This window comes from Pseudogymnoascus destructans, assembly GCF_001641265.1.
Source record: "Pseudogymnoascus destructans isolate 20631-21 unplaced genomic scaffold scaffold_2, whole genome shotgun sequence".
Lineage (NCBI taxonomy): Eukaryota > Fungi > Ascomycota > Leotiomycetes > Thelebolales > Thelebolaceae > Pseudogymnoascus > Pseudogymnoascus destructans.
In genome coordinates, this window is record NW_020167521.1 from 646,544 (window position 1) to 671,485 (window position 24,942).

Sequence of the window (24,942 nt, forward strand, 5' to 3'; positions counted from 1 at the left end):
GTGACGCGTCGCGTGTTGCAAGTAGTCGACTTGCCATATCTTCAACAACAGACAGCCGAGGAGGAAACCCTTTGGCAGCTAGGTCGAGTATATACTGAACAAGGACGGACTCCTCTAGGTTAGTTAATTTCCGTGAGTTGGCTTGGATATCGCGTCGTGAAGGTACACCTTCTAGACGACGACCTAGCTTGCGGTGGTCCACAGAATAGATCCTAGCAGCAACTCGAAGGCGTAACTTTGGGTCGCTTTGCATAGCCTGGATAGCTAGCACTAATTGGCTTTCATCGTTTTTATGGGGCATGTTTTGTTGTTGAGGAATTTAACATTTAGTTGGGGGGTTTGGTCACCGCATCATTTTGGCGCTTTCGCTTGTTTGGCGCTTTCGCTATACATGTACGTTATACGATGTGATTTCCATATATAACATTATTACGGAGTGTCCCGAACCCAAGGTGCCAATAATGATCGCATATTGAACATTAAGCTCTCCTCACGCCTAAGCGGCCATGCCATTGCTGCGTGTATGCGTATCCCGACTATCTATATGAGCTCAGGCAGGTGGATAAAAAAGGATATCCCGTAGCGATCGGCGCGTCACAGATCAACAAATTGTAGTAGAGCTAGGCTGCGCACTGGGTACTCACGAGTCGAGTAGTAGAATTTTTACTCACCCAGCTGAGTTACTCGCTCATGTCCCGAGTATTGTTGAATGAGGATTACTCACTTGCTGAGTACCTAGTATGGGTCTTGGCAACTCAGTTATATCACGTGTTTGATTAGCCATTACTTATGTTAAAAACGGGGTGCGACTTCATTGATCAAGACGCCATAACTCCAACTCCATTCCCATATTGTTGATGTCCTATTCCACACTATAACCTTTGGCCTTTAGGTACCAGGTTACCAGATGGTTGCCAGAACTCATCTGACCTTCATTCCTGGGTGAGAGACATTTCCATCGATTAAGCCCACAGCTTAAACATCATATCCTGCAAACGCCGAACCAATATCATACCCTTTGCCTGAATTGTCACTCTCTTCGCATGAATAGCGAGGAGGTTTGTCACTATAACTGTTAGTATGTCCCTGTCACTATGTTTAAACATCATACTCTCAAATTCTCGAATGAGGAAGCATTCAGCAGCTTCCTAAAGAGCTAGGATAGCAGATTGCTGGAAGCGAAGATTGGACTTGAAGTCTTCTGTGATTTCCCTAACAAGACGCTGGAATGGGAGCTAGTATCAAGTTGCTGTCTTCTGATATCGCGGAGAGCCTTGGTGCCTATATGTTTATTAGAGAGTTCTGGTAATCCTCTGGTAATCCTCTGGTAATCCTCTGGTAATCCTCTTACTAGACTTTGTGCAGCGCGTGGCCTTCTGAGCATGATTGTTGCTAGCTTGAGATGAGCAAACTGGAGCTTTTCTTGCTGTGCCCACAGCCTTTTCCTGTCCCTTTGCGCCAAGCCCAGAGCCAGCCCGTAATCCAAGTGGCATCCTTGGTGCTATGCCGCCAGTTGATCTCCTAGCAGTTTGCTTGGTACGAGTCATTTGCTAATATCAAGGTGAGTTAGTAAAGTAAACACAAGATAAAGAAGTAGATCAAAAGATATGTGTACTTACAGTGAGTTTGTAGAAAGAATATTGCAGAAGAAGAGTATAGTAAAGAGGTAGAGGTTGAAAGGTATGTGTTTTATATGAAGGTGCGCATTGTGGTGTTGTTTTTGGAACAGTAATTCTTTGTAGGTGAATATTCCTTCACAAATATTTTTGTTTGCAACTTTAAAATAACCATGACCTTAGAACCACCTTCCTTGGTTACTCTCCGATCTACACATTCTTCTTCCCTTTTGAGCCTTTACCTCTTCACTAGGACTTCAACTAAGTTTATTATCTTGATTCTATAGCCAGAACTTCTGGAGATCTCTGCTAATCACGTGTTTAGTTAGTATGGCGAAACTCAAGGCACATGAAGAACTCTCCACTAATGCGAATACTATCAAAGCTCGCAACTGCGTCTCCAACCTTACTGAAATTGAGAAGGCTGTTCACTTAGCACTCAAGGCTGACCATGCTGATCTGAGCTACTACTTAAAGAAGTTATATAAGTCTGCAAAGTGTAAGGATGCCTCCTTACCTAGATACTCGAAGAACCCGCCTCAGAGCTGTTACGGTCACCACAAGCATGAAATCCGACTCGGTGTGGTTTCGGACCAGTAGAGGAGGACATAGCGAGTTACACTATAGTGGGGGACAGTAAGGGTGTAGGGTTCAGGGTCGATGCGGACCTGTTGCGGTGGAAGGTTCAGGGCTAGGGTTGGGATAACCGAGTCGGGCCCGTTTCGGGTACTTAAGGAAACAAACTTAACGGGGTTCCCCCTTCATCTTTTTTGTATCCTTCGTAGTAGACCTATAGGATAGCATCCTTTTAGCCTCCAACTCGCACTCTCATATGCTATTACTGTGAGCTGGGTGCCCTGTGTCATTACACAAAGTATATCGCTGCCTCTACTGAAGACAAGACACGTCTACAGAATGAATTGAAGGTTGAGCGTATTTGTGTTCGGTAAGTTCCTTCTGGTAATCTCTGGTAGCCTCAATCTAACTATAAACAGGACTGAGAAGGGTACCCATGCATCTTGCATTGCGAATCAGAAAGTCAAGAATATTAGCGCCTCTTCTTCTCCACAAGCCCCACCATCTACTCCGCCCAAACAACTTCTGTCTGAGCTTGCTGCATTTGAGGGTATCTCAAGTATTCCAATCGATGACAATCATAACAGCGAATGGGAGGATACTGAGGTTGAAGACGATTTGGAGTTGGAGCTTATGTTACAGCGCGAGATATTTTAAATGACGAGGCTGTTCTACCAGATGAGCTTTCCGATGAAGAGATCACTAGCACCCAGGCTCTCTTAACTCAAGCGCACATTGATGTATGCTACCTCATAATCTGGTAATCTTCTGGTGATACTAATAGTTGATAGGCCCATGAAGAGTCCAATTTCCGCAAGTGGCAACATTTCTGGGATAGCTGTATCCACTCATATACGAGAAAGGCTGGAAAGCTGAGAAAGAAGCCTGAGCGTCTCTTTGAGTATATGCCGTGGATTGATGTAGAGGAAGGGTACGTCTCTGATCATCCTAGCAATCTTCTGGCAATACTAATTGTTTATTATAGCACTTTTCACGAGGTTATCCCACCACATAAATATTTCTGTTTGTACGAGCAGGCAGTTTGGAAAGTGGGCCTAATTACCAGGACCTGTGCAGTGGTACCCAAAGTCTTACAATCTTGTCGACAATGGATGGTTGCAAATATCCACTCATAGTTCTAGCTTCAAAGAGGCGTTCTTACTTGTCTACTCTAAGAAGTTTGATAAGGAAAAGTGGGCTAAGGTATCAGCTGCACAGGATATGTTGTTCCTGGAGCTAGAGTAGAGGAGAACTTGAGTTGCTAAAGTTATAGCGCTGGAGTACCTTTCGCGTTGGAAAACCAGGTATTTAAGTACTTCATCGTAGCCAGACTTCTGGTAACCTTCTGATAATCGAGCAATTTGCCAAATGCCATCTCAATACTCAGAGTTGTTTGATTCTGACAGTATTCTCAGACTCTTTTCCGTCTTCTCAACGACTATCTTCATTAAATCAAGTCTGTAAGGACACAGGGCACCCAGCTCACAGTAATAGCATATGAGAGTGCGAGTCAGAGGCTAAACGGATGCTATCCTATAGGTCTACTACGAAGGATACAAAAAAGATGAAGAGAGGAACCCCCGTTGGGTCAATCTCCTTAAGTACCTGAAACGGGTCCGACTCAGCTAACCTGCCTTAACTCTTATCATGTGACCGTAACCTGCCCGACTCAGATCCTTTCCATCACTGAGGGACAGGCATCCTTACAAAGTCCCTGCAGGCCTTGAATATATTGGCAAGTTAAACCAATTCGTCAAATGGACTAAGGATACACACGATATATTCATTGAGTGGTGGAAGCTATCACGATGGTATGAACAACACTCAGATCATACTACAAAACTCCTTATGAAGATTGCATGGGATTCAACCAACTGGAGTTCTCAATACTGGAGAAGTTATCACCAAGGAGCAGACTGGCTTTCTGGAGAACCATGTGTTATTTGTACTTATTGTTCGAAGGCCCTTACGCATCCTGCAATCAAGTCTGCTGGCCCAAAGTCTATGGCAACACATCTTGCATCAGACATTTGCAAAAAGAAGTCACAGATGGGAAGGATAGTCTCTATCAAATGCGAATCAATCAAATGCAACCTCAACAAGTAAGGATTACCAGATTATTACCAGAATTATGTAGGTTAATACCTATAATAAGATCATATTCTCACAGCTTACTAGAGATGGCGAGAGTGATGCTAATAGATGTAATACTTTAACTTAACCATAAAACAGTATTAATCGTATGAGGGACTGTTCACATGATGCATAAATCTTACACGTGATAGCCGAGTACTCACCGGGTTTTTACAGAGTAACTGAGTATTGACCTCACTCACCGAGTCGAGTAAAAGGTTCAGCTACTCACCCAGCTGAGTAACCCACTGAGCGAGTGAGCCGAGTATTGAGCGAGTAGTGCGCAGCCTAAGTAGAGCTCACGTAAGATGTAACAATCCTATCTTCCGGATCACCATCCTTCTCAGTATCGGGCCTTCGCTGACTGTCTCACTCTTATACTCATACGTTACAGCCAAGCCAATGAGAAACTCAAGGCTGAAGCGCTCCATTTCGCTCAATATGGTAATTTTTAGTCTTTGCCGACGGGGGCGGTCATGTGAACTAGGATTCATTAGCGTCCCCATAATCTGACATGCATTGCCGATCAGGTCAGACAGGGTCTTAGTCTCGGGCAGGGGTATGATGTGGGGCCACGGATGCAAATGGCATTAATTGACAGTGAATCCTGCCAGAGTCCAAACGGGAACTCGCTGCAACTTGGTGATACGGATTACGAGCAATGGAGCAAAGGCTCATGATCGTACGTTTACAAGGTCATTTTTTTTGCAAGGAATTCTTGCTCGCAAGGCATTCTTACTTGCAAGTGGGGCTAAGGCAAATCCTTGGCTCCTGCAGGATGAGCTGAATCCCAATCCCTCCGATCTAAGGGTTTGCCTTAGCCCCATTGCCATTGTCCTGGCTCCCTCTCTACCCCTTCCTTCGACTCCGACTCCAAGCCCTAGGCCATATCGCCATAAGTTTGCCGAAGATCTCATTGAGTCCCATCGCTTTCATGTATTGGGGAGCTGCCCCATTATCCAATGCCGCCAAATCGTTGTCGGAACTATTCGTCAACCGAAACAACATTTCTAATTCTGACCGCAAAGGAGCTTTCTATGACAACGATGAGGTTGCTCTTTTTTACAGTCGCCCTGACGGCGTCGATTGGCCAGACGGGTATCGTCGACTTGAACGCTGACGCAGTCGTTCGGAGAGCAGACGCGCCACATACAACATACCATACAACTGCAAACAAGCCAACGATGACAGGAATTGCCACAAACTGTAACAAGTTCTACGATGTAGTTAAAGGCGATGATTGCGAGACTGTAGCGGCAGCTTTCAAAATCACGAAAAATCAATTTCTTGCATGGAATGTAGGTTTTGAGTGCCAGACATAACGAAGTTTGTACTGATAGTTTTGCAGCCTGCAGTTTCTGCAGACTGTGGCACCAATTTTTGGGTTGGAGACTCATACTGCGTTGGCACTGGTAAGGCAGGTGTTAGCAGCACCAAGAGCGATGCTCCTCACACGACTGTCTACACGAAACCGGATAAGCCTACACAGACTGGGACCATCTGCAATTGCAACAAGTGGTATGATGTCGTTGAGGGCGATGACTGCGGGACAGTTGCGACCGCGTTTAAGATACAGCTTGCGGACTTCCTAAAAATGAACGTGAGTCTGTGCTGGAAACCCAATCTTGACTCGGTGCTAACTTGTAAAAGCCGGCGGTATCGTCTGACTGCGTCACCAACTTCTGGGTTGGGAATAGCTATTGCGTGGGGACATCGGAAGGCGCTTGCCCTACATCGACGTCAATCAAACCTCATAACTCTACTACCATCTCTTCATCTTACTCTATAATTTCGCAACCATCGAGCTCCTATGTGCAGGTCACAAGATCCACAGCCACATCCTGGCCGCCAACTCAAACCCAGGCTGGGCAAGTGCCATACTGTGAGAAACTCTGATGACTGATGTGACGAAGCTAACTAGTATAGGCAACAAATGGAAGCTGGTATATCCAGGCGACACTTGCGCCAGTATACAAGCAACATATTCAACCTCAATGTCGTTGGATGACTTGTATGTAATCATCAATCTGCTGGTTGTAGCACATATATTACCAGAAGCTAACATAGCCACGAAGCAAATCATGGAACCCCGCCTTGGGTGCTAATTGCACCAACCTTTTTGCTAACTATTTTGTTTGCGTTGGTAAGATTCTGCATATTTGGAGCCATCCAGGACAAGCTGACCATACACAGGAATCCAATCTCAAACAAGTGCTACACACAACACTACTGCAACTTCGCAATGGTATCCACCATATACTCCAACTGTTCGCCCAACACCTAATAGCACGTTTGTGCCTTCACCAACTCAGAGCGGTATCCCACCTAGCTGTATGGCTTTCTATCAAGCTACCACCAATGATACTTGTGAGTCGATTATAAAGGAAGAGGGCTATGTGTCATTGAATGAGCTCAAACAGTACAATGTAAGTCTCAATCTATCGTAATACCTGTGCCAACTAACAGGGTAGCCCGCCCTTGGATCTGATTGCTCCGGGCTAATTGCAGGGGATTATTACTGTGTTATGAATGGCACACTTCCGCTGCCGTCTGTGGCGACAGCTGCACCGGCAGCCACACAGGCAGGTATTACACCCGACTGTGTTTCATGGTATCGGGCGGATAGCGGAGAGGATTGCGACCTGATTGTGAAAATGTTTGGCACATTTAGCTCCGAAGACTTCCTGAAGTGGAATCCAGCTGTCAAATCAGACTGCTCGGGTTTGAAAATAAACAACTATTATTGCGTTGCCATTCCGTCAACGCCAACAACAAGGACTACGAGCTACATCTCTACGCCACTGCCCACAAATGGAGTTGGCCCACAACCAGAACAGCGTGGGATTCCGGAAGCTTGTTCAGATTACTGGTTTGTTGGAAGGTATGTATATGCATGTTGGTTTATGTACAAGTAGAACCTTTGCTAAAGCTTCAGTGGCAGCGTGGATACCTGTGACTCCATTGCAACCAAAAATAATATCACAGCTGCTCAACTGGAAAGTTACAACGTAAGTAGACTTCGAGATTCGAATCTTCGAAGATAGGAGCATTAACTCCTATATAGCCGGCACTTAGCAGTGGTTGCTCGGGTCTGACACCAAACTATTATATCTGTGTTGAGATACCAGGTAGCTCTGCAACCAGTGCCACAGGTACGGGCACAACTGGCAGTGCTTCGAATACCGGCGCCACAAAACCGATGGCAACAACTGATACGCTTCCAGAACCAATACATTAGTCCCAAGTGCAACTACTAGGGCTTCTTCAACAAAGGTAGGAGCATCGGTGAGTACTGAACCGTCTTCTTCAGCGGCAAAAACCTAGCGACTCTAAAGATTATGAGTTGGGGATAGCTTGATTAATGTAACTTAATAATTTTTTATTTTGATAACATCTCAATGATAAGGGTATGCGATATAAGCTTTATGAGACTGTCGTGAGATGATTTACATGATAAACTCTAATCGTTATTTATAGAGTTCCCGAATGTATTGCAATCCCATGCCTATCCTATACAAAACAAACCATTCGTCCTTTGATAATCCATAATTACTCCCATGTCAAGGTGACGATCACCTATTGGCCGATGTCCCAAAACAATATTGCATCGTGAATATATCCGGGAATGAATCCAGCGTAAAATTCGACCCCTCATCGACGCTGAAATTGAAACTTCTCGCATACGAAACAGGAACCAGCACCTCAAAAAGATCCATTTTTCCTAGCTGCTTTAGAGGCCCTAACCACACTTCCTTCAAGTCAGGCGGTGCGGGATAAGGACATTCATGAGCTGCGACCGCGACCCTGAGGTGCCGGAGGCTGGGCATAGCGGCAAACATGGCCCACATGTCCTGATACAGTTGCGTCTGTTTGGTGTCGATGGGCGATAAACCCAGACCGATAAATTCCCATAACATCTCAATGGCGCCGATGAGTGCAAAGCGCTGTGGGAGGACTAAAGACGGAAAATCGCATAGGAGCTGTCGAGTGCCAAAATCAAATGTTGTGGTGCAGTAAAGTATGTCGATTGCTTCTGAGTATCTTGCATTTAAGTTAGCAGCCTACACGAAGATATAGAAGCCGGAGCAGCTAGAATGCCAATTATTTACATTTGTCGACATGTTAGTAGAATCGCAAAATCCAGCTTCAGTTTGCCCATCATTCCGTTCGGAGGGCCTGGATTCCCATCACTAACTCCATCTTTGCACCGGTCAAACCAGATGCTCCGGAAGCCATCATCCTCGGTTTGGTCCCAGGTGCAGATGCAATGCCACCATCGCCACTCTAAGATCTCTTTCTTATTCGTTATGTCCCTACGGTACTTGCGCGGTGCGAATTCAAACATCAAGTGGACTTTGCGATGGCTGAGGACTTTGTCGTAGATGCGACGACGAAGCTCGATCGGTAGCTTCCGCAGGAGCCCTAATGTATGCTGACCAGGTTCATACAAAGACAACGATCGCTCACGAGTTTTGGGCAGACGTGGCTGTACGTTTTTATCTTCATACTCTGGCCGTTTCGGACGAACGGTCTTGTGATTCTGTGGCTCGGTCAGGACAACTGCGCTTATCAGTTAGACGGGCATTGAGAAAAACCTTGCGATTGAAGGGCTTCTTGAAGTCCACCATCATGCGATCTAATTGATAGCCACTGGTCTACATGGCTCAGTGTTCATTCTAGTTTGATGTTATCAAGGTCGTTGGACAACGTCGCTTATGGTTGTCTGACACACAGCCATAAACGACGCTATCTGATAATCGTCGGTGCGAACACCGACGATTATGCATCTACGTTAACTTACATGTAATCGCAGTTCACTGTTTATCCGTAATGAGTCATGCAAAAGCGAGTGGATGGTGCAAAAAAGTAAAGCATCATCAAACTATCATCCACTTTCCAATGTACCCCGCCTCAAACCCATGCCGTTTGCGGGATAGACGTGGCCGCCTCTTACTACCTTGTTTGATGTAGGTGACTGAAACGTGATCGTTAAACCAGAACCACTCAATTCAAAGCGTCCAACACTACATATTAACAAGGCTGGCGCCATGACTGAAATAAAAAACTTGTATGGTCAGAGCACTCATTTCGCATGATACATGTGCGTGCAGTACCTGGGATCTGGATTTGGTCCTCGATATGGCTGCCTTGTATGTTTGGAATGAACCTGTTATACAAAAAGCATATATAGTACTGTATTCTGCTCGGTATGTTTGCCTCGATATATCTACTATAAAATCTTTGCAAAATCATCTTTAGCGTCGTATCCTCGATATCTTTACCTTTTATAACTATCCTTAGGAAACATGAGTCTGATAAGAAACCGGCGAACCCTATCGTTATGGGAAGCGCAGTCAAGGCCAGAGTGGGGTGCAACGAGGTTCTGGGAGTATGTATTCAAGGAGGATATCTTCAATGGTCGTGACTGGGCAATCTCATCTCAGCAACCCCCAACGAACGATCAGGGAGATAGGCGCAGGGTGGATCTCTGCATCGAAAGATGGATACACGACAAGTGGCAAAAAATCGCAGTTTTCGAGGCAAAGAAGACAAACTGTTCTCAGGCCGAAATTAATGAAGTCGAATACCTAGCCTACAACGCCTGCATGGAACATTTTGTCGACTCTGGAAGGAAACAGATGTATGGCATAACCACCATAGGGACTACGGCACGCATTTGGTATGTCACCAAAGCCGGTGACTATCTCCTTCCTATGTGTAATGATGTACGGTTACGCTCGCGCTACATCCCACTGAGCCAAAAAGACTACAGTATCCCTGCTCGCCCTTAATACGCGTAACACGCTTTATATACCACATGTACTGTAACGGCGGCACCGTTACACTATGGTGCCTGCAACAGTAGGCCTCTCCGACCGACCAGCATACATCGAAGCACACAGCTCTGAGGCATCAGATCTCACGGAAGGTTTCGATTATATGGTCAAAAATGATATGATGTCTGACAAAAAACTTCAAGTACTAAGGAGCAACCGTTCTCCGAGACCGTCGCAACTCCCGGCAAATAACCCGTACCTTGGGCCAGCTACCCAGCTCAAATATGGTATAGCAAGCTCAGTGTACCCGTCGAATCCAACCGGCTTTATGAGCCCAAATCCTCAAGCTCAATTCCAGTCACCTCAGCCGCTCTATGGATCCCGTCAGCTCCCAGGGACACTGAATCCTTCTCCTTATTCCGCCACTGGACCGCAAGTCTACACCACGGATCCGATTAAATGCATGACGAATGTCAATCTTTGTAAGATATTTGGCACTGTGATCTGAGCCAATGTTTCATCGATGAGGGGTAGTGGGTATGAGTCTTTTCTTGTGATGGCATTTAGCTTGCGGTAATCAACACAGAATCGAAGTCCGCCACCTGGTTTGCGGACGAAAAGGACAGGAGAGGCAAAGGGAGCTTTGCTAGCTTCAATAAATCCTTTCGACAAGTTGTCGTCAATATATTTCTTCACAAGATCAAGTTCCTCCTTTGCATGTTGTAAAGGGGCGCATGTCCTAATTTCGAATCTTGTTCTAAGACGATGTGGTGGTCTGCATATCGGTGAGGGGGGAGTTCATCTGCAGCCTGCTTTGAGAACACATCGAGATATTTATGGAACTCCTTTGGGAGGATCAGTTTTGGGTCGATTTCCTTCGCTTCCTCCTTTGCCTGTTCAGCGAGTATATCTTTAAATGATACTGCAAAAACCTTAGCTCCCTTCTGCTTCCAAAGCATATTAAATGGTGCGGCTCCAATTTTGCGACAGTGCATGTGTTCTTATAAGGAGGTTGGAGGGCTGGCTTCCAAGATTTGTCATCTTGTATTTGCTTATTGACTTGGGGAATGTAGGTTTCGGATTTTTAGTATTCGTTGGTGTAGTGTGCTGGCAATGACCTTTAGTAAATATGACTTGGTCATTTACCATATCAAGTATAACTCCATGTTGCTTCATCCAAGCCTTCCCAAGAATGACAGAATGTTTCCAAAGAGTGGTGATGAATAGAGGGCATAGACTTTTAACATGGTCTTGGACCTGTAGGCGAGGGTATATAGCATGAGTAATGGGAGGGGCTGCTGTTCCATCAAAGCCTTGAATAGGGCATGGCTTTAAAAGCTCTAGTGGTGATATGCCTTCTATCTCACAAATTCATTCTGCGTCAACAGCATTCACAAAGTTTCCTCCAGTAGCTCCAGTATCGATAAGGGCTTGTGCTTTGATTTTTGATTTTCTATCATACAAGTAACTATGAATGGAGTATCTGGATCTAATCCAAAGCTTGAGGAAGAAGTTGCAATTCTGGCTGTCATGACACCTTCAGGGACGTCTTGTCTGAAGGTTATTCTTTTCCTGAAAGTGGAGCATCATAAGTGCTAACTTTGTGGACTTGAGCATTCTTGGTAGGACATTCATAAGCTCGGTGTCCAGTTTGCTGGCAATGGAAGCAGCGGCCTTCCTGCATTAGCTTCTCAGTTGCAGGGTTCTGATGTGGTGCACGATATAGTCTTGGTGGTCTAAAGCTAGCAGGTGGGTTTGTAGTAGGCTGCTGAGCCTTACTGTGAAAGTCTTGTGGCTTAAAGGCTTGCTGAATAACTCGAGGGACAGTGCGAGCATCTTGGATTTGAAGTTTCTGGATATTCTGATGAATCAGTAAGCACTTTTGTGCAAAGGCATGAAGAGAGCTTGGATTTATCTCTGCTATTAAAGCAGTCTGCATCTTCGTATTAACCTTATGGCGGAGGTCATCAATGAGGGTCTCTTCTGAGTAATCCAGTTCAACAGTGAGTCTCTGGAACTCTGCCCAAAAGGTAGCAAAGTTATCCTTGTTTTGGAAGAGCTTTCTATAAGCACGTTGTGCAGTAAAGTGGCGGTCTGGATCACTGAAGACTCTGTCTAGGACTTCAAACATTTCCTCTACAGTTTGAAACTTGTTCTGAGTAGATCGAAGGCATGGATTGATGTGAGAGGAGGCTTTGCCACCTAGTCTGCTTTGCACATAACCCATCTGAAGGGCTGGAGTAGGAAAATGGTCAAGGTTCGCCTCGAGCTTCATCTTTATCTTAATGCTCCAATCGTCATAAGCTGGCTCTATTCCGTCTGTGAGAGTAGGAGGGTCCGGGATCATGGTGGATTTCTGGTGTGATTCTCTATTGCGAGTAGTGCTGCTTTTTGACTTCTCATTTTCAAGATATTTCACAACAGCAGCTTGTCCTGCCATTGTCTGCTCATGAGCTTGGATAACTGCCTCCGACTCGCACTCTCATATGCTATTACTGTGAGCTGGGTGCCCTGTGTCCTTACAGAGAGAGGCTGCGCTCAAATCCAAAAGCAGATGATGGAGGATTATGATCATGTCACCCAGCTCTACAATACTACCCTCCAGAAGAGTCGAGAGGAGAAGGCTACATATGATGACAATATCAGCCAGCTACAAGCTAAACGGATGCTATCCTATAGGTCTACTACGAAGGATACAAAAAAGATGATGAGGAACCCCGTTTGGTCAATCCCCTTAAGTACCCGAAACGGGTCCGACTTGGCTAACCTACCCTAATGCTCCTCACGTGACCGTAACCTGCCCGACTCCAATGCTTTCCATCACTGAGGGCTTTGGCATCCTTACACTCTCTGGGCTTGGCTCCAGGTGCTCACAACTGAGAGGTCTTTAAGCTCCCAAATGCGAAGGGTAGCTTGGTGTTCTGGATCCTCGAGTAGTGTTTCCCTTCTATTATAGGTGTGGCTTTCTAAGCAGTCCTCATTGCTTGTAGTAGATTGGGTTTCTTGTCCTTGATCTTGACTCCTGTCACGGATGACATGTCCTTGTGCATCGCGTGCCATTATAGCAGGCTTCACTTCTTGTCCTTGGAATTGTCGAGGTCAGGATCTTCTTCTGACTTTGTCGGTATCAGGAACTAGACACGTATGTGGTGAAGGCCCTATTATGCAGTTGTCGGCCGTACGAGCCACTCAAGAGGAGCGCACTTCCGTCACAGTTATATCCTTGTTGAGGGAGCATCACGGAAAGGTCTAATTCTGCTGATATAATGTTCTGGGTTCTGATGCTTGAGTGTGGTATTGAGTTGACTTGTGGTTTCTGGATTTGATGTTCTGGTGTTCTGGTTCTGGTTCTGGTTCAATGTGTAGCTCTGGTTGGTCTGAGTTTCGATTTCTGGTTCTGGAGGTTCTGTTGCACAAAGGTTTGTGCTGGTTTCTGGTTTGAGGGTTCTGTTGCTCGAAGGTTTGTGCTGGTTTCTAGTTTCTTGCTCAGGATGAGCTAATGAAGAAATGAGATTCAATCTTATGTTACGATGGTCATAGAGGTCATGATGCCAGTCCAGGAAAAGTCATCTAGATTGAATCTAAAGAGAGAAGAAGAAGAAGAAGGAAGGAAGGTGAGGCTATTCCACATAACATACAGTTGTCTGCTTAGCGGTTGTAACCTTGTGGCTAAGGCTACACCCGTAATCCCCATACAACTGTAATAACCGTAACAACCATAACAACTGTAACAACCGTAACAACCGTAACAACCGTAACAACCGTAACAACCGTAACAACCGTAACAACCGTAACAACCGTAACAACCGTAACAAGCTGTGACAAGCTGTGAGCTGTAATCGTAACAGTAGCAACACCTGAAGCTGTTGCTTTTGTCGATCATCCTCATCATTGCTTCTGGTCTGTCAACAGGCCTTTGAGTCAAAGCATCTGCTTTTCCATTTTGCTTTCCAGGCCTATAGATGATCTGGAAGTTGTATCGAGAGAGGAATTCAGCCCATCGAGCTTGTTTTCTTGTGAGCTTCTTGGTGGACATGAAGTATTCCAAGCTTTTGTGATCAGACAAGACTTGGACTGGAAAATCTGTCCCTTCAAGTTCTGGTCTCCATGCTTCGAAACATCTGATGATTGCAAGCAATTCCTTGTCATATATCTCGTAATTGCATTCTGCAGGTGCTAGCTTTTTTGAGAAGTATGCCACTGGATGTAGAACCCCTTGATCATCTTTTTGTGACAAGACTCCTGATGAGATGAAGTCTGAGGAATCTGCTTCGATATAGGCTGTCTTGTTTCTATCAAAATGCCTCAAGACAGGAGCTTCTGTGACTGTTTGTTTTAACAGCTCGAATGCAGTTTGGCATGCATGAGTCCATTCGAATATCTGATCCTTTCTGGTAAGGTTCACCAATAGCCTCATGATGCTGGAGTAATTTCAGATGAACCTTTGATAGAAATTGCAGAATCCAATGGAAGCTTGCATATCCCTGAGCGATTTTGGAGTTCGCCATTCCAATATAGTAGAAACCTTTGCAGGGTCCATGTGAATGCCATTGACTCCCACAATGAGTCCTAGGAATTTGGTTTCTTGGACGAAAAACTCACATTTTGAGATATCTGCTTGCAGTCCAGCTTCTCGAAGCTTCTGTAGGACTTTTATTATGTGCTCTGTATGCTCTACTCGAGTAGCACTGTAGATAAGAATGTCATCCATGTATGCGATGATGAATTGGTTGAGGTAATCTATAAGGGTTTCATTCATGTACCTCTGGAATGTTGCTGGACCATTTGTGAGTCCGAAGGGCATGACCTTGTATTTGTATGATCCAAATCGAGTTCTGAATGTAGTGAAGTCTTCATCTTCTTCTGTCTGCATTCGAATTCGATTGAAGGCATGTTGAATGTCCAGTTTGGTGAGATATTTTGCTCTTATGACTTGGGCCAGCGTTTCATCAATGAGTGGTATGGGATATCGATCCTTTTTCGTTATGGCATTTAGCTTCCTGTAGTCAACACAGAATCAAAGACCACCACCTGGCTTTCTCACAAACATAATGGGTGAAGAGTATGGGGCTTTGCTTGCTTCAATGAACCCTTTTGGCAAGTGCTCGAAGACATATTCTTCAACCAAATCAAGTTCTTCCTTTGACATATTCCAGAGTGGTGCATATCCCAGCTTTACATCACCTTCGAGTTCAATATAATGGTCTGAAGGTCGATGGGGAGGTAGCTTGTCTGCTGCCATTTTCGAAAAAAACATCCAAAAATTCATGAAATTCCTTCGGAAGGATCAGTTGAGGGTCGATTTCTTCAGTTTTGGTCTTGTTCTTGTGCTCGATTATGTCCTTCATTGATATAGCAAAGACTTGAGCTCCTTTTTGCTTCATGAGCATTTGACATGGTGCTGCGCCAATCATTGCTATGGTGCAAGGTTTTGGTTTTTCCACTTTCGGAGCAGGTTCCGGAGGAGGCATTTCTTTGGCTTTCTTCTTTGGCCTTTGTCTTTTGCTTTTCGATATAGGCTCCGTTTCGAGGGCTCGATCTGGTATAGAATGGTTGCAATAATCTCCAGTGAAGAGGACTTGATCATTGATCATATTGAGAACAACTCCATGTTGCTTCATCCAAGCTTTCCCAAGAATGGTGGAATGTTTTCCCAGCAAAGTGATGAATAATGGACATAGACTTTCCACATGCTCTCCCACTTGTAGTCGAGGATATATAGCATGTGTGATAGCAGGGGCAGCCTCTCCATTGAATCCTTCCACTTGTTTTGGCTTCACAAGTTCGACTGGGGCTATCCCTTCAATTTCACATATTCTTTCTGCATCAGCAGCATTAATGAAGTTCCCACCTGTGGCACCAGTATCGATCAATGCATGGACAATAGTTTTGTATTTTCCCATTCTACAAATAACTAAGAAAGGGGTATCCGGATCAAAACTAGATCTCGAGGAAGAAGCTGCAATTCTGGCTGCACTACTTCTAGTGATGACTTGTCTAGAGGCTATTTTTTCCGAAGCAATGATAGACTCAGCTGTAGATACCTCATTCACTTGAGCTTTGAGCTCCTGGGGACAGTCTCGAGCTCGATGTCCATTTTGTTGGCATATGAAGCATTTCCCAAGTTTCATGAGCATTTCTTTTGCTGGATCTTGATGCGGTGGTCGATACAGCTTCTGCGTCTTGTTTTGCATGTTCGAATCCATTGTAGGTTGAGGGACTGGAGTTTGAAGTGCCTGGCCCTGATTTTGAGTTTGGCCTATGTTGTTCGAAAATGACTTTGGCTTCCTTTTGTCTTCTTGTTCCTTGATCCGCTGGATGTTCTGGTTGATGAGCATGCATTTCTTTGCAAACTAGTAAAGTGTAGTAGCTCCAACTTCAGCCACTAAGGCTTTCTGCATCTGTTGGTTGACTTTGAAGCGCAAGTCATCTAGCAAAGTTTCTTCAGAGTAATCAAGCTCTGTCGTGAGCCTTTGGAACTCGGCCCAGAACACTGCAAAGGTGTTGTTTCTCTGATACAGCTTCCGATACTCAGTTTGAGCTGTGTGCCTTTGATTGGGATCACTGAAGGCTTTTTCCAAAAGTTCGAGAATTTCTTCTGCTGTCTGCAGTTTGTTTGTAGAGTTTGGTCGAAGCCTTGGATTAACATGTCAAACTGCCAGTCATCCCAGTCGACTCTGAATGTAGCTCATTTGTAAAGTCTGTGTTGGAAAATGATCAATGTTGGCTTCGAGCTTGAGGCGAATTTTCACAACCCAGTCTTCAAATGCTGGCTCTATCCCATCTGTGAGGATTGGAGGGTCTGGAATCCGAGCTGACAGTCGACTGTGAGAGTGGTTTCCTGGTTCATTCTTCAGAGCTTGTTGGGTTTGCTTTTCAAGATATTTCTGAATCGTTTGTTGCTCTGTGATTTGTTGCTCGTTGCTCTGGATCAGTTCCTGTAACTGGAGAATGGCATCATCCTTTTCAGCCAGTATCGAATTCGAGTCCTCTGCTAGGCCAAATAGTCCTGAAGAATGTTCTTGTGCAAAGTCCATGCCATTTTTTGGTTGGTGACAGATAGTTTCTGGAATTCGTCAAAGGTTTCAACATTCCATTCAGCCTTTTCATGTCGATTTGCAAGTATAGATTTATGTCTCTCTTGAGCTGTTTTGCCCAGAGTCTGAAGGAAGGTTTCGGATTTGAAATTAGGATCATGAAGTTCATTGGTTTGGTTTGCAGAGCTTGGAATTGATGCTCCTTCTGCCAGGGATTCCTGGTCTTGTTCTGGATCGTTTCGAGCTGCCATTGCAGCTTTTTCTTCAGCTGTATAAGCCATAGCGAGTTGCTATTTCAATTTCAGTTTATATCGTCAAGTCAGACACATATTGCCAAAGGCCCTATTGTGCAGTTGTTGGCCGTAGGAGCCACTCAAGAGGAGCGCACTTCCCTCACAGTTATATTGTTGAGGGAGCGTTGTAAAAGGTCTGACTTGCAAAGGTGGTGTGTGTGTGTCGAGCTGACTGTCGAGAGCCAGCTTTGTAGGGTTGCCTCGAGGTCCTGGAATCGACTTCAGGATAAGGTTTCTGGTTCTGGGTTTTCCAAAGAGTGGATTTCGATTTCGATTTCAGAAGAGGGTTCAGCTCGAAGAGCAGGAAAAGAGGTATAAGAGAGATTGAGTTTTATGTCACGGTTCACCAAGGCATAGGGCGCCAGTTGGGTATTATGAATTAAACTCAATCTAGAGAAGGAAGGAAAGAGAAGAGGAGCACTCGAGCAGTGGCTCGATCTATATAGAGCTATGTTGTTGTGGAGTGAATTCTCTTTAGCGAGACTAGTTCTGAGAATTCACTCCACAACTGAAAACTTCGCTCCAACCCCGGAAAGCTCCCCACACCCCTGAACCCCTACTCGAGCTGCAAGGCACACTTGATATCGTAACATATTACACCAACAACAAGAGCAATACTACTCAACGATTGCTACAACCCTCTATGATTCATTACACGTCATCGCTCCTTAATTACTCGGCCGATATTACCACATAGTATATCTCTAAACCCTCTATGATTCATTACACATCATCACTCCTTAGTTACTGGGCTAATACTACCACATGACATATCTCTACCAACTAGAGGCCTAGTAACATGAACGATAGCTCCAAAAGCTTCTACAACCCTCTACGATTCATTACACATCATCGCTCCTTAGTTACCCACAAGATTGGTTAAGTTATGACATAATTTGTCTATAGGGGTACTCTGACATTGGACCTCCTTTCACTTCCTATAGGCTAGGAACCTAGGAGATGGTTCTATGGGATTCTCTTACGTTGACTACAGTTACCAAGCCTGGTTAGTCATGGAAAGTCTTGGAAAATGAGAGAACTACACTCCTTTGGCATAAATAGAATTGCCCTTTCCTTAAGAAAGGGCAAGCAGACAATATAGTAAATTGACTATCACATACTTCCACATCTTTTCCAAGCTTCCAAGCATTGATCTTGTTATTCCTTGTTTCTGAAAAGTCAGTGAGGTGCTAACCTCTGACTTATCCCTGAGTTCTCAGACTCAACATTTGTTACAACTTGTCTAAACCACTCCACTACATCATACTCCTGATTGCTGTGTTGTGGAATAGCCTAAGCTACAACCCTTTGGCTCTGTTTCCTAAGACAGTGTGTTGTCTTAGTAAAATCATCCTCCTTGGGTGGCTAGATTCTCACATCTGGTGCACCCACCATTACAATGATCGAATAAGCTAGTGAATTGCAAAGTGTATTGTCATTGTTGTAATTAGATCTAGGTTGTTGCTAAAATATTCAAGCATGAACTTAAGCCATTGCCGACGATAATAGCTTTTTAAAGTGGCTATAATACCTTCATTAAGAGGTTGATATCAACTGGTCGCATTTGGAGGAAGCTAGATAATTCATATGTTTAGAGAAGGAGGCGTCGATTCCACTGTAGCGATATGGGCCAAGAAGTTATCTATTGTAAGCAGTATAGAACATGAGGTACTAATATGAGTATAGAAAGCATTTAGCCAATCTGCCGTAACAAATTGATTCATCTAAGCTTTCTTATTCCATGTAATGGTGGGTGCACCAGATATGAGAATCTAGCCACCCAAGGAAGGGATGAATTTACTAAGACAACACACTGTCTTAGGAAACAGAGCCAAAGGGTTGTAGCTTAGACTATTCCACAACGCAGCAATCAGGTGTATGATGTGGTGAAGTGGTTTAGACAAGTTGCAACAAATGTTGAGTCTGAGAACTCAGGGGTAAGTCAGAGGTTAGCACCTCACTGACTTTTCAAAAAACAGAGAATAACAAGATCAATGCTTGGAAGCTTGGAAAAGACGTAGAAGTATGTGCTAGTCGATTTACTGTATTGCCTGCTTGCCCTTTCTTAAGGAAAGGGCAATCCTATTTATGCCAAAGGAGTGTAGTTCTCTCATTTTCCATGACTTTCCATGACTAACCAGGCTTGGTAAATGTATTAAAAATCAAGTGCGACCCACAACTAGCTTGCTAATCATGTAGTGAACGTAAGAGAATCCCATAGAACCATCTCTTGGGTTCCTAGCCTATAGGAAGTGAAAAGGAGGTCCAAGGTCAGAGTACCTATAGACAAATTATGTCATAACTTAACCAATCTTGTGGGTAACTAAGGAGCGATGACGTGTAATGAATCATAGAGGGTTGTAGAAGCTTCTAGAGCTATCGTTCATGTTCCTAGGCCTCTAGTTGGTAGATATATGCCATGTGGTAGTATTGGCCCACCCCCTTAAGGAGGAGATTTTCTTAATAACTTGTTCAATGTGTGTTCAAATGATATGCCGTGATGTATGTAGCATAAACAGATGTAGTAGAAGAGTTTGCAGCAATCGTTGAGTAGTATTGCTTCTGTTGTTGGTGTGATAAGCCAAGATATGTATGGTGACTTGTAGGTTTGAGGAGGAGATTTCTAAGTTTGCTCTTGAGTTTGATAGCAAACTGAGTGCAACGAATGTCAGTATGACATGATCCCCCTTTTAAGGACGTTTGTTGGCTGTCTGCTTGCCCTTTAGCCAGTTGGCTTTCTTAGAAAGAAATTCTAGAATGAGCTTAGATGCATTTTTTAGATTTCTCTTAGGCTCCCAAGTGTTGTCACTTGTAGGATAGCCTTTCCACTTAACGAGGAAGTAGTCCTGACCTCTAAGTGTCTTTTTGTCAAGGATAGACTCTACTTCATATTCTGGTTGATCCAAGATCAGAACAGGAGGTGGAGGAGACTGAAATGGTCTTAAGGAACTTTCTTGTGCCTTAGACAAGAGAGAGGCATGGAAGACATTATGGATAGTCCAAGTAGGTGGTAATGCAAGCTCGAAAGCATTCTTGCCAATAGTCCTTGTGATCTTAAAAGGTCCAAGTCTTTTAGTATCAAGTTTGTCTGAAGGTCTAGTAGTTGTGATATGTCTTCTAGACAAAAAGACTTGATCACCAACTTTGAATTGTGGTGCAACCACCCCCCTGTTAAAGGCCTGAGCCTGCTCGTCTTGTGCACGCTGTATTTGAACCTTGAGATAGTCCTGGAGGCCCTTAAGGTAGATGATTCTTTCAGTAGCAGAAGGGTTTTTGAAATTTTCAGGACAATTCAGTTCTGCCACTTCAAACCTAGGGTGATAACCATAGTTTGCATAGAAAGGTGTCTCTTTTGTGGTGTTAGAGACTGTGTTGTTGTAAGCAAATTCCGCAAGATGGAGAAGATCTGCCCAGTTGTCTTGAGCATAGTTTGTATAAATTCTTAGATATTGTTCAAGTACAGAGTTGACTCTCTCTGTCTGGCCATCTGTTTGAGGGTGATAAGCTGTAGAGAAGCGTTGTTCCATGTTTAAGAGTTTAGAGAACTCCTTAAAAAAGTTTGAAGTGAAAACTGCTCCCCTATCTGAGATCCAGTGTCCAGGAATTCCATGATATTTAAAGACCACCTTGAGGAATAGCCACGCAAGTTCAGAAGCTGTGATAGTCTCATTGCAAGGCTCAAAGTGTGCCATTTTTGTGAGCCTTTCTACCACCACAAGGATAGAGTCATAAGGGGTAGCACCCCCTTTTGGGATAGAAGGAGGCAACTTGACTATAAAGTCAATGGATATGGAGTCCCATGGGCGTTCTGGTATAGGTAGAGGCTGCAAGAGGCCATAGGGCTTTTGCCGTGTAGGTTTGTTCAAGTTGCAAGTAGTGCAAGAAGATATATAGTTTTGAAGAGTAGTCCTTAGACTAGGCCAGTAGAACTTTCTTGTTAGAAGTTCATAAGTTTTTGCAAAGCCAAAGTGCCCTGCAGCTGGAGCATCATGGAACTGCTGTAGGAGGTGTAGCTGTAATCGTTTATCCCTTGGGACATAGATATAGTTCTTGAATAAGAGAAGTCCATGCTGATTTTTTGAGAAATTCTGTAGTCCAACTTTCTCAAGAGAGTAACCTTTCTTCTGGAGGTATTCCAAAGTTCTTTTCGCAAAGGGATCATGGTTGTAAGCATCTTTGAATGCTTTAAGAAGTGTTGCTGAGGGTGTATAGTCTTTAAAGGTCTCTGGTTCCTGAGAAGAGGTAATGGCGGCAACTTGGTCTTGAGGGGATAAGTTTACCCCTAAGTCCTCTGTAGTACTAGGGTTGCTTAAAGATGCTGCTATAAGCTTTGCTGAGTCTAGCAGAGCCTTTGTATTGCTAGTTTTAGCAGAATCTTGGTAGTCATGTCTTCTTGAGAGGAGATCTGCTCTTTGATTCTTGGCCCCTGAGACATGTTTTATAACAAAGTCAAAACCTCCTAGTTGTTCAGACCACCTTGCTTGTCGTCTATTGAGCTGTTTAGTGGTTGTAAAGGTCAAGAGGTTTAAATGGTCACTGTAAATAGTGATAGGATAGTTTGCCCCTTCAAGGTAGCATCTCCAATGCTTTAGAGAACATACTATGGCAAGCAGTTCCTTGTCTGTAATGGGATAGTTTTGTTCAGCTGCTGATAGCTTTCTTGAGTAAAATGCCACAGGCTGTAGCTCTTCTTGTTTGTCTTTTGGAGCTTGGTATAAGATTCCAGAAATAGCAAAATCTGAGGCATCTGTCTCAAGAGTGGCAGGTTTCAAGGGGTTAAAGTGTAGTAACATTTTCCCTTCTTTAAATTCTCCTTTAAGAGCATCGAAAGCATCTTGCTGTGTCTTATCCCAGTGATACAAAGTGTCCTTGTGAAGTAATTGAGTAAGGGGTAAAGCCAAGGATGTATATCTTGGTATAAACCTCCTGTAATAGTTGGCAAACCCAAGGAAAGACTGAACCTCTTTAATGCTGGAAGGAATAGGCCACGTTTGTACTGCTTTTGTCTTTTCAGGGTCCATCTGAATGCCTTCTGTTGAAATTCTATGTCCCAAGAAATCAACTTGAGACATATGGAAAAGACATTTCTCAAGTTTGCAAAAGAGTTGTGCTTGAGATAGCTTCTCTAAGACTTGTCTAACATGTAGAACATGCTCTTGAGTGTCTAAAGAGTATATAAGAATGTCGTCTAAGTAGACAACAACAAAGATATCCAAGTAAGGTCTTAGAATATCATTCATGAGAGCTTGGAAAGAAGCAGGTGCATTGGCAAGCCCAAAAGGCATTACCTGGTATTCAAAATGACCATAGCGTGTTCTGAATGCTGTCTTCCACTCATCACCTTCCTTGATGCGTATCAGGTTATAAGCTCCCCTGAGATCTAACTTGGTAAAGATCCTTGCTGAAGAGAGCCTATCTATGAGCTCAGGGATAAGGGGTAAAGCATATCTGTTTTTAACAGTGACTGCATTAAGGCCCCTATAATCAACACAGAGACGCAAGGAGCCATCTTTCTTCTTGACAAAGAGAATGGGAGCTCCTGCTGGTGAGGAAGAAGGTCTGATAAAGCCAGAACTAAGGTTCTCATCTAGGTATTCTCTGAGAGTTTTCAGCTCTAATTCAGATAGAGAGTAGATAGGGCCGTAGGGAGGCATTGAGCCTTCTGCGAGTGGTATCTCATGGTCATAAGGCTGGTGCTTTGGCAGAATTGATGCCTTTGCCTTGTCAAAAAGATGTTGGTAGTCTTGGTATGCTAAAGGCAAAATGACCTCCTGAGATGATTTCTCCAAATCTGAAGTAGCTGCTATCTCCAGGACAGGTTGGAAAGGTTTAACCCATATCAGAGATGATATATCGTCCATAGTTTGGTCAAAATCCTTGATCTGGGACAAGTTTGAGTCTTGGACCTGAATAGGGGTAACTGAGGCTTGAAGGGTTTTTTCAGTATTGAGCTCAGGATTTGAGCTAAACCCAAGCGATAAATGCTTCCAATTGATAGTTGGATCATGCCTTTGAAGCCATGGAAGACCTAGGATAACTGGGTACTTCATTGGTATAACATCTAAAGAGATGGTGTCTGAAAATGTTGATTTTCCTAGGGGAATCTCAAGTTTGAGTACTGGGGTGTTGCAGGTAATGGAACCTGAACTGATAGGAGTTCCATCAATGACTCGGAGCAACTCTGGAGTGCGTTTGGGAATTGTAGGTAACTGGTGTGTCAAGATGAGGTCTTGAGATATAAAGTTGCCTGTTGCCCCTGAGTCTATCATAGCCCTTGTAGACAACACCTGTTGTTTGAAATGGAGTTGAATAGGGATTAACAGGTGTGTGAGACTCTGAGAAAGCACCATCGACACATCTTTGTTGTCTAGGGGAGAAGTTATAGTCTCAGTTGAAGTTGTGCCTGCTAGGGATTTTTCAAGTTTTTCAGGAATAGCAGTTGTGACTGTGTCTGAGGCTGCTATATGTTTTGAATCAGCACTCCCTCGTGCTGAATAGCACTCCTGAATTCTGTGTCCCCCTTTGCCACAGTATAAACAAAGGTTGTTGTCCATTCTGTGTTTTCTTTCTTGAGGGGTAAGTTCACCCCTTTTCAGTTTTTGAGGGTATCCTGTAGGCTGAGGTGCTGGATTTGCTGTAGATCTCTTTATAGAGGCGTCTAAGTCCATAGGTTTAGGTGCTGAGTCCTTAGCAGTTGGTGTAGAGGTGTAATTGTTGAAATTTCTTGTTGGATGCCAGTCTTGGTTCTTCTCCTTTCTTCTTTCAAAAAACAGAGAATAACAAGATCAATGCTTGGAAGCTTGGAAAAGACGTAGAAGTATGTGCTAGTCGATTTACTGTATTGCCTGCTTGCCCTTTCTTAAGGAAAGGGCAATCCTATTTATGCCAAAGGAGTGTAGTTCTCTCATTTTCCATGACTTTCCATGACTAACCAGGCTTGGTAAATGTATTAAAAATCAAGTGCGACCCACAACTAGCTTGCTAATCATGTAGTGAACGTAAGAGAATCCCATAGAACCATCTCTTGGGTTCCTAGCCTATAGGAAGTGAAAAGGAGGTCCAAGGTCAGAGTACCTATAGACAAATTATGTCATAACTTAACCAATCTTGTGGGTAACTAAGGAGCGATGACGTGTAATGAATCATAGAGGGTTGTAGAAGCTTCTAGAGCTATCGTTCATGTTCCTAGGCCTCTAGTTGGTAGATATATGCCATGTGGTAGTATTGGCCCACCCCCTTAAGGAGGAGATTTTCTTAATAACTTGTTCAATGTGTGTTCAAATGATATGCCGTGATGTATGTAGCATAAACAGATGTAGTAGAAGAGTTTGCAGCAATCGTTGAGTAGTATTGCTTCTGTTGTTGGTGTGATAAGCCAAGATATGTATGGTGACTTGTAGGTTTGAGGAGGAGATTTCTAAGTTTGCTCTTGAGTTTGATAGCAAACTGAGTGCAACGAATGTCAGTATGACATTCCACCTCTAAACCCCACCTATTACCCTTACATTAA

The 24,942-nt window shown here is 44.0% G+C and overlaps 5 protein-coding genes across 5 annotated transcripts; 4 read left to right on the top strand and 1 right to left on the bottom strand.

Annotated features, from left to right (window-relative positions):
* Window positions 1–1,946: 1,946 nt before the first annotated feature.
* VC83_00838 (uncharacterized protein) lies at window positions 1,947–3,437 on the top strand (the record flags this gene model as incomplete). The annotated part of the gene is made up of 6 exons (XM_024464525.1): window positions 1,947–2,115; window positions 2,514–2,562; window positions 2,612–2,751; window positions 2,835–2,932; window positions 2,984–3,123; window positions 3,335–3,437. 6 exons carry the CDS (start codon window positions 1,947–1,949, stop codon window positions 3,435–3,437), a joined length of 699 nt encoding a protein of 232 aa, XP_024327987.1.
* Window positions 3,438–5,287: 1,850 nt separating this feature from the next.
* On the top strand, window positions 5,288–7,563 carry VC83_00839 (uncharacterized protein; the record flags this gene model as incomplete). The annotated part of the gene is made up of 9 exons (XM_024464526.1): window positions 5,288–5,623; window positions 5,674–5,925; window positions 5,976–6,207; window positions 6,252–6,336; window positions 6,401–6,468; window positions 6,519–6,751; window positions 6,797–7,206; window positions 7,267–7,333; window positions 7,390–7,563. 9 exons carry the CDS (start codon window positions 5,288–5,290, stop codon window positions 7,561–7,563), a joined length of 1,857 nt encoding a protein of 618 aa, XP_024327988.1.
* Window positions 7,564–7,897: 334 nt separating this feature from the next.
* Window positions 7,898–8,956, bottom strand: VC83_00840 (uncharacterized protein; the record flags this gene model as incomplete). Its single annotated transcript, XM_024464527.1, has 3 exons — window positions 7,898–8,366; window positions 8,435–8,865; window positions 8,921–8,956. 3 exons carry the CDS (start codon window positions 8,954–8,956, stop codon window positions 7,898–7,900), a joined length of 936 nt encoding a protein of 311 aa, XP_024327709.1.
* A 675-nt stretch (window positions 8,957–9,631) lies between these two features.
* VC83_00841 (uncharacterized protein) lies at window positions 9,632–10,117 on the top strand (the record flags this gene model as incomplete). Its single annotated transcript, XM_024464528.1, has 1 exon — window positions 9,632–10,117. The coding sequence occupies one exon, from the start codon at window positions 9,632–9,634 to the stop codon at window positions 10,115–10,117; it is 486 nt and encodes a 161-aa protein (XP_024327708.1).
* A 55-nt stretch (window positions 10,118–10,172) lies between these two features.
* VC83_00842 (uncharacterized protein) lies at window positions 10,173–10,610 on the top strand (the record flags this gene model as incomplete). Its single annotated transcript, XM_024464529.1, has 1 exon — window positions 10,173–10,610. One exon carries the CDS (start codon window positions 10,173–10,175, stop codon window positions 10,608–10,610), a length of 438 nt encoding a protein of 145 aa, XP_024327711.1.
* Between the last annotated feature and the right edge of the window lie 14,332 nt (window positions 10,611–24,942).